The 14,866-nt window shown below is 51.6% G+C and overlaps 1 protein-coding gene across 14 annotated transcripts in view; it reads left to right on the top strand.

The window, feature by feature from the left end:
* The window catches only part of LOC128272651 (restin homolog), a 53,074-nt gene that overhangs the window by 36,629 nt on the left and 1,579 nt on the right, over positions 1 to 14,866 (top strand). For 11 of the 14 annotated variants that reach the window (XM_053010500.1, XM_053010499.1, XM_053010498.1 and 8 more), the window contains 4 exons: positions 4,997 to 5,107; positions 9,503 to 9,613; positions 10,752 to 10,854; positions 10,929 to 14,793. In XM_053010500.1, the coding sequence (XP_052866460.1) occupies positions 4,997 to 5,107; positions 9,503 to 9,613; positions 10,752 to 10,854; positions 10,929 to 14,793 (4,190 nt within the window). Of the gene's footprint in view, positions 1 to 4,996; positions 5,108 to 5,265; positions 5,756 to 9,502; positions 9,616 to 10,115; positions 10,141 to 10,731; positions 10,855 to 10,928; positions 14,794 to 14,866 lie in introns of those variants that run through there. The other 3 variants (XM_053010495.1, XM_053010496.1, XM_053010508.1) reach the window with 3 other exon arrangements.

Here is a 14,866-nt window from a genome sequence, read left to right as displayed (position 1 = left end):
CTGGCACGAGGACTAGCGCCTAACTGCCGATGGGGACTGGCGATGAGCGACTTGTCCAGGGCACAACAAAACCTTCGTTAACCCGAAACGTCAAAACTAATCTCCCTCCGGAAGATTGATGGTTCGGTTCTGTTGTTGGTTTTTGGCAGGACCATAACGGATTTGTTTGTCAGTGACCGTGACCGGGTGTAGCACCGAGAACCCACAAGCGGCACCGGATGACTGCTGTAGGTCGCACTTCGACGTACGTGTAAATTGCCGTGCCACCAAATCTGGCCAATCACTGGGACAGCAACATGACTCGGGAGTTTAAAAGTTAATTGATTTGCCATCTGGAAATTGGTGGAATTCAAAGAATGTTTTACTATTATTGGCAAAAAGTGACTCTAAATGGTCTGGCCAGTACCCTGAGTGTTGTGCGATAATAAGCGATTGTGGCCTGACATTACTGGGCGCGGGACCACTAGTTGTCGCAACCTGCCATTTATGGTAAAAGTGAGTTTACGGGCACACGCGGGCTCAACTTGGGCCCCTCCTCATACGGATGCCTCGGATGACAGCGATTGCGTTTGTGCAAGCTTTTGACCCCACTGCCCTGCCCGCCTTGGGGGAGTCTTGGGCTGGAGCTGGCAGAATGCATTCAAGCCAGCTCGTAGCGAGGTAGCTAACTGTTGTAATCGATCACCTACCGCGCGTCGTCGTTGATAGTGATCACCACCCTCTGCGCTGATTGCATGTGGCGGCCCACATCAAACTGCGAGTTGATTTGTGGTAGTAGGTGAGCGTCGCGAATGCAAATACGTGTACATGCAAATCAGAGCTTTGGCACTAGAAGTGAGGTTTATAGTACAGCTGTCCGTAGTTGGCATTACCCTCGTGTGTTGGTGGATGATGATTGTCTATTCCCGCTGATGACGTTGATGCGTGCTGATGTAATGTACCGTCTGTCATAGGTCAGTCTACAGCGACCACGGGATGCCTTCCGTTCGGGCTCTTTGCGGAATATTCCTCTGCACTACTCGTGAGGCTAACGAGCAATCCTCAACTGAAGGGCTCATTTGTCATCCATTGGAACGAGTGTTCTGAGATGAAAGCTCGACCTGAGAAGGACTTCTGATTGTCTACCATGACGCTCGTTGTGTCACTTTATGACAGATTGATATTGATTGTAGCAGCAATGTATCGCAGGGCAAGATTAAAGAAAATCCCATATCCCTTCTTGACTTTTGATCAAATGAAATAGAATCTGTTTCAAGTTGATCGCTTCAAGTCATTAGTAAGGGATCGGTGGGCCCCCGAGAAATTGATGGCTCTGCACGAAGCATAAAACCGAGAAACCGAGAGCCAGTCGGCAGAGTCACGATCATAAATTGTCCGTGAAACCGTTAAACGGCTACGCTGATCCACTTCCTGATCTCATTTTTTACGACTCACCATGATGAGCTCTGCGAAGAAACTACAAAAGATCGTTAGCATTCCGGTGGTGACGATCGTAAACGGAGATTTGAATACGCTTTCGGCTGTCAAGTTGGCCGTCGCGCTGTCGCGAGCATCACCAAAATCTGAGATCGTGCGCGATCGTATCGCAGGTGCCTCTGCAACACTTGCTTCTCGCGGGTGATTCAGGTGCTCGATGATCAGCGTGAGGGCGTTTTAAGTGGCGCACCTTAAAAACACGTCCATGACGTAGCAAGATGCCGTAGGTTCGTCGTGTAGCTACCCGACAGAGGGAGCGTATGCTGTGGTATGCGCACGAACCAGAAGACCCTGGCCCCCCCGCTCGACTGCGGAGGTGGACTGTGATTAGCCGAGCCGAGGGTTGGGTGCTCGCGCCGCGATCGACCAAGACAATACCGATTGCGATGTGTTGGTGGCGTAGTCTTCCGATTAGCGAAGGCGCCATCGTGTTGCTAAACTTGGTCACCCACAGCACTCGGCACCCTGGTCGAAGCAGGAAGCTGTCGCCGTTGGTCGCGAAGATCTGATCCGGGTCCGCGTGTGTGTGCGATGTGGCCATGCGTTGCTCGACGTCCGAGATAATCGTCTGACCGTTTTTGGTGCGCGGTGACAACCATTCTGTCCCAGTAACGATCCTCTGTCAGTCTTGTGGCTGGATCGCGCGCATTCAGTTTCGATCCGCAAGAGCTGAACGGTGGATGACACATTCTGTCGTGCGCCTCTCTGGACTGGTGGACGTTCAACGATTGTGCCGCACCCGGACGACCAGAGGAGAAGCTGTCCCTGGACCTGCTGGGTCACCTTCCTGTGCAGTGACACTCCGGCCAGCTGGCTCCGAGATTTTGTGAGAAATAAAGTTTTCTGTCTCCACCCGTTGGTGACAGACAGACACGGGGATTCCGAGGGCTCTTTCGGAAGGGTTTGACTCGGTGTTTGATTGTTTGTTGTGTGTGGTGTGTGTGTTGGTCCTCCTGTCACGTGAAATCAAGCCGTCGACACGTTCAACACGCACGCCCTTGACTCGCCGCGCTGTGTTTGAAGAACTGATTGGTTTGCGAACGGTGGAACTCCCCAGCCAGAGTTGGGTGAAAATGTCCGCTATCTGCGATGACTCCGCTTCGTTTCCGGTCCGATTGGCGTGTGTGGTAAAATTCCTTCCGAAAATCTGGAGTTAAGAATCGAGAATGATGCTCCGTGATGCTCCCATTCATGGGTTGTGTTCGATGTCGGAGTCGATGGGTTCTCCATAGTCGGCTTGGTGGGCGGCCGTATACTCTCCATTAATCTTACTCAAGTACCCGGTCTCCATTCCCCCGGTTGGTGCTCCGCGAAGACCGACGCGGGTTCCGGAAAAAGCGGGACGTTCCGTCACGTCCAGCGTTCCGTCGTCGTCCTCCGAGTTGGCAGATCAATTAAGTGTGCCCCACATACCGCCCTCAAGCGAAAACAAATAACTTTGGAACGACGACGGCAGCGGGCCGGGACTGGGAATGTCTTTCTCTGTACCCTGCCCAACGTAGCCTGCCCGCGTCCGCACTTGTTGCCAGCCTCCGGGACGACAAATTCATTAAACACGTCGGTTTCAAAAAGGGCTCCTCCGATGTTGACTGCGGCCACTTCACATCCGACCGCTGCGCTGTGGCCCGGAGCTCTGTCAAATGTCAAATGTGTTCTGAGGCCCTTCGGCGGCGTCCTGGGTCCATGATACGGCCACCGGGTTTGTTTTCTTTACCTTACCTCTGGCCGTTTCCGGTGGCCAATTATACCCCACTCGAGGCAACTTCTCCCAGCAACCGGTAACTTCTCTGTCGTTCTCGTTCGGAACTCGTAACTCTTCCGGTTCACAGGGCGTAAAAGTGACAACGAGGGTTTCTCCTTCCTCCGGTGATAATGGATTCGAAAATGTCCCCAACACAAACACGATGCTAATTCGGAGCCATTGTTTGCACGCCGCAGAGATGGCGATGGTGGCGATGGATTACAGTCAGTCACAGTCACAGTACGCAGGATCCGTTTCCGTTCTGAGAGGGGTTTCGTGACAATTATCGGCACCGCTTCGAGGGCCCTTCATTCGGAGGATGACACGTCGGTCGGGTTGGAGTTTTCTGTGTGGGGTTTCAGTAAATAAATCACAAGACCCTCCGCATGCGTGCAGACTGGGCTCCGTGGCTCGGGAAGCTAATATTTTGCGAATCATTAGGGACGGATTAGCATATTTAATTCGGGCCATGGTGGCGCTCCGGCACGAGCTGTCACGGGCGGCACTTCGATAAATCATGCTGCTGTTGCGTGTTTTCGTGCGTCGACAGGCCCCGGGTTGACGGTTTGCTGTCTGTTCACAACAAGCCTGGGGTAAGGAACGGTCCTAATGACGACGATGACGGTATTAGCCATTCCCTATTGGGCATTTCAGCGATCACATTAAATTTGGCAATCGGGGATTAGAGTGTCTGGCGAACTTTCCCCTGTCGCCGAACTATCTTCATGAAGGATGCGGTGGATTTTGTTCGGGGCCTCCTTTTTGGGACTGATTACTCAGCAATTGAGAGACGGAATAGAATGTCTTGATTTCAATTTGTCTCTTCTCTACTGTTTCTAAAATTAGTTTACTAACTGCAGCAAGTTTTATAGAAAATGGATCATGTTAATAAATAAATAAATAATGTTGTTCAATATGTTTAATTTAGTGTTTGACGATCGATCTTCTTTCGGTCTTCGATCGATCTTTTGGAAAAAAACCTTCTTCGGCGTATCCGACATGCATACAATTTGTTTTCACTTTTGTTGCATTTTCCAAGTATTTAACCAGGCAAGTTGGTAGTCCTAAAAGCTGGTATAGTAAAGATACAAAGTTTTCCTTTTTTCGGACTGAGCGATTCGGAATTCCGCCTCGCTTTCGCTCCAGCTTAAATTGTTTGAAATTGCTGGTTTGAATTGTTTGAGGACCAGTGTGTGGAAAAAAAGTTCCAACAAAAAGGACCAACCTACAGCCGGTAACCTCCAGAATCCGTGTGAAGCCGCTTCAGTTCGGGTTTTTTACGCCTTTAATGCGAAATTCAATCGTTTTCCGAATTATAAGAATCACGGCGGAACAGAACGCGAACCGTTCAAATCCGTTCCGTGTCACGCCGACGAGTCGCGTCGCCAAAGCTAAATTCACTGGAAACCTACAGATTACGGGTACCTTTTTTTTGTGGCCACCAAAAATAGATCCTGGCGCGGAATTGTGAATAAAAGTAGCACCGGAAACGATCAATTTGTTGTTTCGCAGAAATGTAATTTAGATTTTCGCAACCCTCGCTTCTCCTCCGGGGCTGGCGCAAAAAACATTCCGCGCCATCATCAGCTCAGCTTACGCGAGTCCACGGGTGAAAGGATCGTGTTTCTTAATAAAAACATACAGCAACAGCACGTCCCCAAATCGTGTACTGTCGTCCTAACCAATGGGTTGTCACTTCCGTCGGTCTATCAGTAATCAATCGTTCTCTGCTCTGTCTTTCTTTCTCTTTTCCATTTCTAATGCGCCGCCCCGCCACAGGATGTACTGCGGGAGAAGCAGAACCACATCGAGCAGCTCATGCAGGAGCGGGAAATCGATCGCGAGGAGAGCGCCAATCAGAGCATAATGTACCAGAAAAACATTCAACAGGTAATACGGGACGATGGTCGGTCCGTCCGCATTAGCGCCACCGAGTGGATCCGTCGGCGTGGAAGCCAACACGAACACGAGCACGAAATGTTTTTCATGTCCTGTCCACATCCTACTTCCGATGTCTCTAACGTTCCCGATGTTTACACTGACCTTAGCGCGACGCCACCGACGGTGAGGTAGGACGCTGGGCCGAGCTGGTGCGACGACGCGCCCTTCGCATTGCTGATCTGCGCCGCGAGTTTCAGGGATGGCACGGTAACCACGAGCGACACTGCATCCTGCACGACGTCCTGCTGGCCTAGGATCGCCGCGTCCTGCACGGTTCTGTCGAGCACAGTGTCGAGCAACGGCACACTAAACTATTCGATCCGTTTATCCGGGCTGTGGACGTCGCGAAACAACCATTCGCCGACCGGCCGGTCGGCCAGGACTAAATAAAGCAGAGTTGGTTCTCCCGTGTCCGATTAATAATTCATGCATCCCTCCGGAAGGGGCTACTCCGGGCCGCGAATGACTTCTTCGAGGGACTGTTTTTTTAAGAAACTAGGTTAAGAATGGTTTTTCTGAGAGACAGAGAGAGAGAGAGAGAGAGAGATAGATAGAGAGAGTGAGTGGAGAGTGAGCGAGAAAAAGGCGTTAACTGTTATGGTGACATTTTATAAATGCGACAATTAAAACCGAAACTTGCTTATGAAACACTTTTCCATTCTTTTAATTCAGTTTTCACAAAACCTGTTAGTAGACGCGAGGGACGACTGTTCCTGACCCTAAAGATGGCTTGTGTTTAAAGTTCGACTGTTCATTTGACTAATGTTATTAGGTTTATTTGTCAGAGAGCACGAAAACGTGAAAAGAATGGCCACTACCAAACCTTCAAGATGGCCTTTCTTTTGCTCGCGAATGAACTCGCGGAATATGCCCATCCACTCCCCAAAACTTGTTGCAATCATATCACAGACCCCAACGCGAAGCGACTCGACAATTCCCCAAGGGATACGCGCCACCTCATGGGCGCCACGCAAAGACATGTTAATCGCTAGAGACAGTTTGATTAAATTCACTCCTCTGCGTCAAAGCGGCAACTCGGCAACTGACGTGACCTCGGTTCGGCCGAGTTTTCCGAGGTAACCGACCGCCAAAAGCCGTGCTTCCGGTAGCCGTGCCACGGAGCGCCATCTTTTCCGGTGCCACCATTTCACCGCCGCCGCCGGTGGCTCTGATGGGAAACCCATTCTCAGCCAGTCATTTCCGTTTGTCATTCGGCACGGGAAGCAATTTGATTCCTTGCTTCCACCCCGGTCGGACGTCGTTGTCTTCGCCGGCTGACTTTTTATTGCCTTCGTAGCCGGGCACGGAACGAAACGATTACGTTCGCATATCCGGTTCTGGATGTCGTTTCGAACGGCAGACGGAAAGCTGCGCAGGATAGCGATTCCGTATCGGTATCGAACTTTCGGAATGAGCCCGCCAGCGCTATCCGGAGGTCTTCCACGGGTTGCTCTATCGCCCCCGGTCACTTGTATCGTCGCCCAGCTACAGAGTTCTAGCTGCTCTGCCCTTTGCTGTCAGTCCTTGTGGAGGTTGCCGTTGGAAAAACAGTAGCGCAACAGTAGTGAGGTAGGTTCAGGATCGTACATTTTGTGGCCAACGGGTGTCCGTGAGCATTAGATACACAATAAAACACACACACACACACGGTCTGCACAATGGAAAGAAATAGGGCAGCAGGATTTTCTCGGACAGTGGACCGTCGGACGAAAGACATAAAAATGCGCCAGCTCTCTCCCATGCTTCGGTGACCAAATGTGTGTCGCATTGGCGATCCTGCCCCCCGTCCGTTCGGAACGAGCGACCGTGTGTCGTTGACGATCGATAACGTTTCGATCCCATTTCGATTCGATTGTGGCCGGAAACGCGTTTTTCGCACCGACACAATAGAGGACGAGCCCCGGAATGATTTTCTTCCGGAACATTACGGCTCGATGTCTGTCGAGTCAGACTTCTTTCTTCCTCGGAACTGAACTGGTCTTGAACGAAACTGAGCAACAACAACACCAAAGCTGAAACTTATCAAACAAATAAAGTAAACTAAAAGCACCATGGAGGATTAAGTGCGGTGTTGTAGCCGTGTTTTTTAATGACCAAGAGATTAATGTTACATAAGGGATCATACCCTTATGTTTTGTGCTAAGGAAAATGTACGTAATAAATTACCGGCCAACACCGGCTTCTCTGTCTCTAGAAACCATACGGTTTATGTTCAAAAGCATCACGGGCATCTAGTGACCATTGCCACTTGGATGGCTGACTGAGATGAAACTGTACGAAATGTTCTCCTCGCGTCATTAGGAATCTAGTCATCCTTAGACGCTTGGTAACCAGTGACGCCAAAATGTGAGTTCCTCCTCTTCAAGCTACCCTTACCGTAGTTTTGCAATTCATTAAATATTGTTGTACCAGTGTTTATACATTTTTGCCCTGTGTCAACCGCATTCAACATGATGCGGCCAAGGACTTCCTTTTTGAGGAAGGTTATGTAGCGTTTAATTCATGTGAAACCTTCTTCTTCCGCCCGTGAAACATCCGCCTGATTCGAACTCGATCCAGACCGGACAAGTCCGGAATGTATCAACAAATTTATTCGAGTCCGCGCTTACCCTTGCTATCCTTGGGAGCGTTTGAAACAATGGAATGATGCCCTCGTTCCCTTGATTCCTTTGAAATATCTCGTACATTGCTGCTTGGCGACGACAGCACCAACCTCTCGAAGGTCCGGCAATCTTACAGACGGACTCTCACGCTTTGGGGTATCGTTCGCCATCGTGCACAAACCGTGGTCGTTGCATTCCCGCGCGTAGCTCCCGGACAATTGCCATACGTGCCCGAGAAATGTTCCGTCCCGGAAAGCGGCTCCCCAACCGGCAGGATGCCCTCACGATGGATGACTTTCGAAGGTCAAATACCTTCGCCCGGCTTCAACGGGACAGGCAGCAAGCCATCATCGGCAGAAGGCCGAACCTGGAAGGCCCTAAGCCAATGGATAAACTTTTTCCAGTATGCTAATTTCCAACATGCGAATGCTTTATGTCTCCGTCCCGGCGAGACGATCGCACTGGATCTGAGATGAGGTGCGGACCCACACCCGGCAGTGCCCATATTTGTCCTCACGCCCTAACGAACAGCTTCCTGACTTCGCCATAGCATATGTGTCCGTGTGTGTGTGTGTTGAAACGAGGAAAGTCAATATTGATACCGTTCCATTCCGAGATAGGGAGAGAAAGAGAAAATCAGCCTGTCAGCTTGGTGAGGCAGGTCCATTGTAGCAACTAAAAGGTCACTTCCAATTCCCGGCCACGCGCTTGATGTATGCAAATTGACCGTTTCTGTATCCTGCGAGAGTTGCTGTTCCTGGGGTTCTGTTGGCCCGGAAAACCGACGCTCGGCACCGACGTCCAATCTCGCCGTGGAATGGGTTGCAGTTTTGACGCACCGATTCCACCCACCAGCGCCCCTTGGTATAATAATAGCAATTGGCAACACCGCATATAAAATGCGGCCAGTCCCCGGACCATGCGCCATTCCGGAGCGAGCTTCTATGGGGCCATGTGGCATAGAGCAATTACGGGTTCAACTCGGTGACCGTTTTCCAACTGGCACTGGATGGCCTGTCATTTATGCAAGCTATTATAGGCATTAGAATAAGCAATCCGACCGTGGTTGGCTCGTGGTGTGACAAAAGCTCATTTAACGCTCGTTCCGTTTCGGCGCTTGGGTTTGTTGAGCAAACAAAAAAAGAAAAATCACATTTTGGGACATAATTTACTTCGGTTTAATTACATTTTAATTATGTCGCCCATAAAGGTGTGTTTTTGCTTTAGGGGATTACTCCTGGTGCATTGTTTGTGATAGATTTTAAGGATAATATAATCATTTGCCCATAGAAAGGAACACAGCGCTTGTTATTCAAATGTTGGGAAGCCTAGCAGGGGTTTTCCGTACTGTACAAAATCACGTCCAAACTTTCTGTATCTGTTGCAGGATCCACAACTATGCGCGGGACGCTGCTGCTTGCCACCTCCATTTTGCGTTAAATTTATCGCCGACCATTTATTATAAAACATTCTCCATTTTCCAATTTACCCACCGTCCTTTTTTCCATCCTTTTCCGTATCGTGTTCGTGACGTTGGTTTCCACCGGGTTTTCTCTCTTCTTTTCTCCAGTTTTCAGCGGCTAAACCGTGACCCGACACTACTTCGGTAGCTTACGGATCGACGAATCTGACTTGCAAAGTCCAGTGGCGTAGCTTCTTCTCACATTGTTATTACTTTGCTCTTGTCTCCCGTTCTCTTCACACATGTGCTCTCCGTCACGCGCCCGTCTCGGTGTTGTAGCTGAAGGAAAAGGTGGCCACCATGGAGAAGCAACTGTCCGACGAAAAGCGCCGCAACGAGGATCTGCAGTTCAGCGTGGACGAAGCTACAATCTTCGGCGAGGACCACCATGTAAGTGGCACGCACGCACGATGGTGAGCCGGTCTGGGCGGGAGGAAGGGATTATCCGTGTACCGACGACCGTTTGCACCCGCATTCCCGGTTGCGTCACACGATAGGTGTCACACGTACAGACACCCGTCTGTGTGTGCGCTCGCCGGGAATGCTGTGTACATCCTCCGGGTCGACTCGGTGTTGAAATTGAAGCATAAATTATTATTAGCTTCCGTGCCGTGGCACGGAGCCTCTTTCGGGACCGCCATCGGAGACCCGCCGCAGCACGAGTTTATTAGAGTGAGCTCTAACATTATGGAGCTTTTTCGTGTGGTCATGTGTGTGGCACAGGCTCGGCAGAACGCTTCACACCCCCCCCCCGGGGGCTGTTCGCCGGAATCAGGCTGGGCGGTTCATTTTCCACATTTGTAAACTATTTCAACATTCTCATCAGATTGGTTTTCTGTCACATTTTTCTAATTCATTCCCCCCATTTACTGTGCCATGTATCTTTTTTCAGACAAAAATTCAAAATTCCACATATGTGAGTATCTCCGTATCGAATCGGGAAGAGCAGCGAATGGGGCAAACTGTTTCGGCAATCGTTTCCTTTACTTTTTCGTTTTTCCATTTACTTCCACTGCATGAACTTGTTAGAGTTGATTTATTTCCTCTTTTACTGTTCGACTTTTTTTGTGTGCGTTTCGAATTGAAAGGTGAAACGATTGCCTTTGCTCTGCTCTTCCGCGAAAATCAGATCGTTCAATTGGTGCTTCGTAATTGGTACACGTTAGCTGTGCTCTTTTATGTTCGTTCCCTTCCATAAAATTATTTTGCATGCCATTATGCCTTTTGGCGTATGTTGTCTGCTGTTGCATGACCTATTTTGAACTAAAGCTTCACATTCCGGTTCTAAAAATTGTCTATATTGTTCTTGTTTCACATTTACATTGATGCAACACTACAATGTTAGTAATCTCTTGCTCATAGACAGTGTTAAACATGTGATTTAACCTTTATTTTGCTTTTTCGCATGGTACATGTTTTGTGTGAAAATAGTTAGATTATACGTTGGAGCAGGGATATTTCGTTGTGGGATTTATTTATGTAAAACTTTCATTAAACTGTTATCGCCCCTAAAACGGACCTTTTCCAGAAACGTGTTGTTGAGTTGGAAGCTCAATTGGCCGGCGGTGCAGGTTCCGAAAAGGAGAGCAGCGCTGCCTCGCCATCCGGGATGCCTCCGGAAGATGCCAGTGGTAAGTGTACCTTACGTTGATTGCATGTTGATACAGTACCATGAATAATCCCATTACCACTTCCCGCTGGCCAGTCGTGAGAGCGCAGCTGAATGCCGACATCGACAAACTGAAGACGGACCTGTTGGCCAAAGACCAGAAGCTGAATCTCACCGAGAAACTGAAGCGTTCGCTCGAGGATGAGATCCAGAATCTGCACGAAAAGGTTGCCGAAACGGAGCGCTCGGCGGCCAGAAAGCTGTCGGCGGTCACCATCAGCGAGGAGTGTCTCAAGGAACAGGTAAACTACCTCGAGCACCGGGTGGACGAGCAAAGCGATCAGCTGACGGCGAAGGATGCCGAGCTCGAGAAGCAGTACCTGGCGCTTAAGAACGTCGAGGGTGAACTGGACGAACGGGTCACTGCCCTGCAGGCGGAACTACGGTCCCGCGAGGAGATGCTCGAGGCGCGCGACAAGAACCTCCAAAAGCTGGACGCCGAGATGGAAGCGCTAAGGAACGATTTGCGCCAACGTGACCTAAAGATGGCCGAGGGCGAAAGTGGCATAAAGGGTGTGCTTCAAGAGAAGGACAGTACGATCGGATCGCTGAAGGAGCAGCTACAAGCCGCAGAGCAAAGCCTAGCAGCTGAAGGTGGCCAGCGAACCCGACTCGAACAAGAGCTACAGACAATCACACAACGAACTGCCGAGTTGGAAGTTGATCGGGAGACAAAAACGAAAGCACTTGAAGTACTCGAAGTCAAACTGGCCGCCAACGAACAGTCCCTCCAGGTGGAAGTGTCCGGCCGCCAGGAGAAAGAATCACTGGTGTGCCAGTTGGAAAACCAACTGAAGGATCTAGGAAAGGCAGACGAAGTAAAGGCCAGCCTTTTGGGGGTGAAAGAAGAAGCTCTTGCCAACGCAACCAACCAGCTAACAGTATTAGAAGCAGCCAAAAGTAAGCTCGAAACAGAGTTAAACACCCTTCGGCAGTCGTTCGATGGAACTTGCGCGGAAAAAGATGCTAAATTGGGAGAACTTCAGACCAGCGTCGATGCTGATCAGGAGGCACTCGAAACGGCGCGAAAACAGCTCCACATGGCCGAACAGGAAAATCTTGCCAAAGACAAGCAACTGGAAGAAGAAGAGGTGCTCGTGGCGGCACTACAGAAGGAGCTGAAGGAACTGAGCGCAAGCAATGCAAACCTCAGCCAGGAACTGACCACCACGAGAAGCTCCTTTGCCGACAAGGACGGCACACTGGCCAAGCTACTGGAGGAGAAAAATGCCCTGGAACTCCAATTGCAGCGTAACAACGAAGCATCTGCGGAGAACTTAAAGCGATTGGAGGCAGAGTTCGCCCAACGGGAGCTATCGTGGCGGGAAGAAACGGAACAGCGGAACGCGGCCGTGCAGCAGGAACTTTCCGGGCGCGATGCCAAACTGGCGGAAGTCACACTGGCGGACGAGCAGCACCAAAAGCAGCTTGAAGCTGCGCGACAGTCACTGGCCCAGCTCGAGGAGAAAGTTCAGCAAACCGAAGCCGCACTGGCGGCGAAGAACGAGCAAGCCCAGAGCCTCGAGCAGCAGCTGGCTGGCCTGCGGGCAGAGCTGGCTGGCAATGAGGAACAGGCAGGCAAGCTGAACGTGTCACTCACCGAAGGAACCGCCCGGTTGGAGGCCAACGAAAAGAAGCTCTCCGAGGTGCAGGAACAGTACGGCCGGCTTGAGATCGAGCATGCCGACTTGCGGCGCAAAATGGAAGCGCTCGAGCAAAAGTCGGCCACAGTGCAGGCGCAAAAGGTGGACCTGGAACGCGAACTGGACACGCTCCGTTCCACCACGCTCGACTCGAACTCTGAGCTGGCGAAGGTGACCGAGGAGCTCAAGGGCAGACAGCGGGCCCTGGAGCAGCTGCAGGATGGCTACAACACGCTCAAGATCGACAGCGAGCGGAGGGCGGACGAGAGTGCCCAATGTACTGCGGCGCTACAGGATCAGGTAGAACGGTTGCGCCACGAAATGCAACAAATCACCGACCAAAAGATCGTCCAGGAGAACGAACTCAACACGGAGTTGCGCAAAATCAAGGAGCTAGCCGAGCAAGAGAAGGACAATCTGGTGCGAGAAATCGCAGCCCTTCGGGCAAGCTTCGACGAGGAACGGCAACGTCTGTCGAACCAGCTGGTGGAACAGGTGGCAAAGGAAACATCGCTCAGCGCTCAGCTTACCGCTGCAACGGAACAACAGAAGCAAACTATCGCTCAGCACACGGCCGAACTGGAAAGATTGCGGGCGGAATGGGCCCAGGAGCGCGGGACCTATGACACGAAAGCCAAAGAAGCGACCGAACGCGAAGAGCGCCTATCGAAACAACTGGAAGCATCGCGAACGGAAGCAAAGGGTTTGACGGAAGCGCTCCAAACATTGCGCCAGTCCACCGAGCAAGGATCGGCCAAGTTGTCGGAAGCGCTCGAGCAGAAAGCGCAAAACGTAACCCGGCTGGAGAAGGAACTCGCGCAACAACAGGTACTGCTGGAGCAGCGTTCCCAAGATGTTGGCGAAATGATCGAAAAGCTAGATGCCGGAGCCACGAAGCAGGCGGAGCTGTTGCAACAGTTGGCCGCCTGTCAGGAGGAGATCCAGGTGCTCGGCAAAGCGAAAGCGGATTCGGAGAAAGCATGCCAAGAAACGCGCAAACAACTGGCGGACCTGAACAGCTCGTACGGCGAAATGGAGGATGAGCAGGTGGACCTGGTGAGTCGCGAGGAGGCGCTCAAAAAAGAACTGACTCAGCTGGAGGACCGACTACAGACCACTGCCAACGAACACTTGAGTCAGCTGGGGATTCTGAACGAAAGAAACAATGATCTGTTGAAGCTTGTGGATACGACCACGACCGCCAAGGCATCCGTAGAGGCTGAGGTGGTTTCGTTGAAGACTCAGCTAGACGCGCAATCATCCGCGAGCGAGGCGCTCGCAGCGAAAGTAGACGAACTGAGCCCACTGATAGAATCGAGCGCAGCTCTGTCGCAAACGGTGCATTCTCTGCAGCAGACGCTACTGGCCAAAGACTCCACTGTACAGGAGCTCGCGAAAGCGTTGGAAGAGTCCAAGCAACAAACCACTCTCCGGGAGGAAACGCTCGGCAAAGTGGAGCGCGAACTAGAAAAGCTACGCCAGGATGTAGCTGGCAAGGACCGAAATCGGGACGATCTGCAATCCAAACTCGATGCATCGGAACGGATGCTAACGGAGCAGTCTGAGCGGGAGAAGCGAGCCTCAGAGGAGATGGCCGAGTTGAGGCGCACCTTGGAGCAGGGTCGCAACACCGCCCGTGAGCAGGAAGATAGGGTGAAGGAGCAGCAGCGTCGCATCAGCGAACTGGAAACGAAACTGGCCGCCCAATCGACACAATTCGACGAGCTGCTCGATCGGAAGAAGTGCTCCGAGACCGAACACTCGGCCCGTCTGCACGAGCTGACCCAGAAGCTGCTCGAGATGGAAAATGGCAAGCGGTCCGAAATTCAGGAGCTGGAGCAACGGTTGGCCACGCTCGTAGAGCGAGCGGAGGCACAAGCCGCCGACACGGTCCAGACCGTCAGCAACCACCAGCGGGCGGCCGATCGGCGCCAGCAGGAGCTCGAGTGTGCCAAAAAGGATCTGGAACTACGCGAAACCGAGCTACAGCTTGCGAACCGGCGCCTGGAGAAGGACAACGAACGGATGCGCGCGGAGCTGCTCGCCAGGGAGAGCGAAGTGGCAAAGCTATCGAAAGCGGCCAGCTCGGCAGCGGGTGCCGCAACGACGATGATCCCGGCGATGGCCGGAGGTGGTGACGCAAACAACGAGACCGGAGCACAGATCGACTTTCTCAACTCGATCATCGTCGATATGCAGCGGAAAAATGAGAAACTCAAGCTACGCGTCCAGGCCCTGGAATCGACCGGTCTCGACAGGTGGGTCAATGTCACCATGCTGGGGGAGGTTGGGTTCGGTATTTCTATGTCTTGCCTGTCTCTCTCTCGTCCG

The sequence above is a fragment of the Anopheles cruzii genome, chromosome 3 (genome assembly GCF_943734635.1).
Source record: "Anopheles cruzii chromosome 3, idAnoCruzAS_RS32_06, whole genome shotgun sequence".
In the NCBI taxonomy this organism is placed as follows: Eukaryota; Metazoa; Arthropoda; class Insecta; order Diptera; family Culicidae; genus Anopheles; species Anopheles cruzii.
Note: the sequence above shows the minus strand (reverse complement) of the source record. Positions and strands in the feature narration are given on the sequence as shown.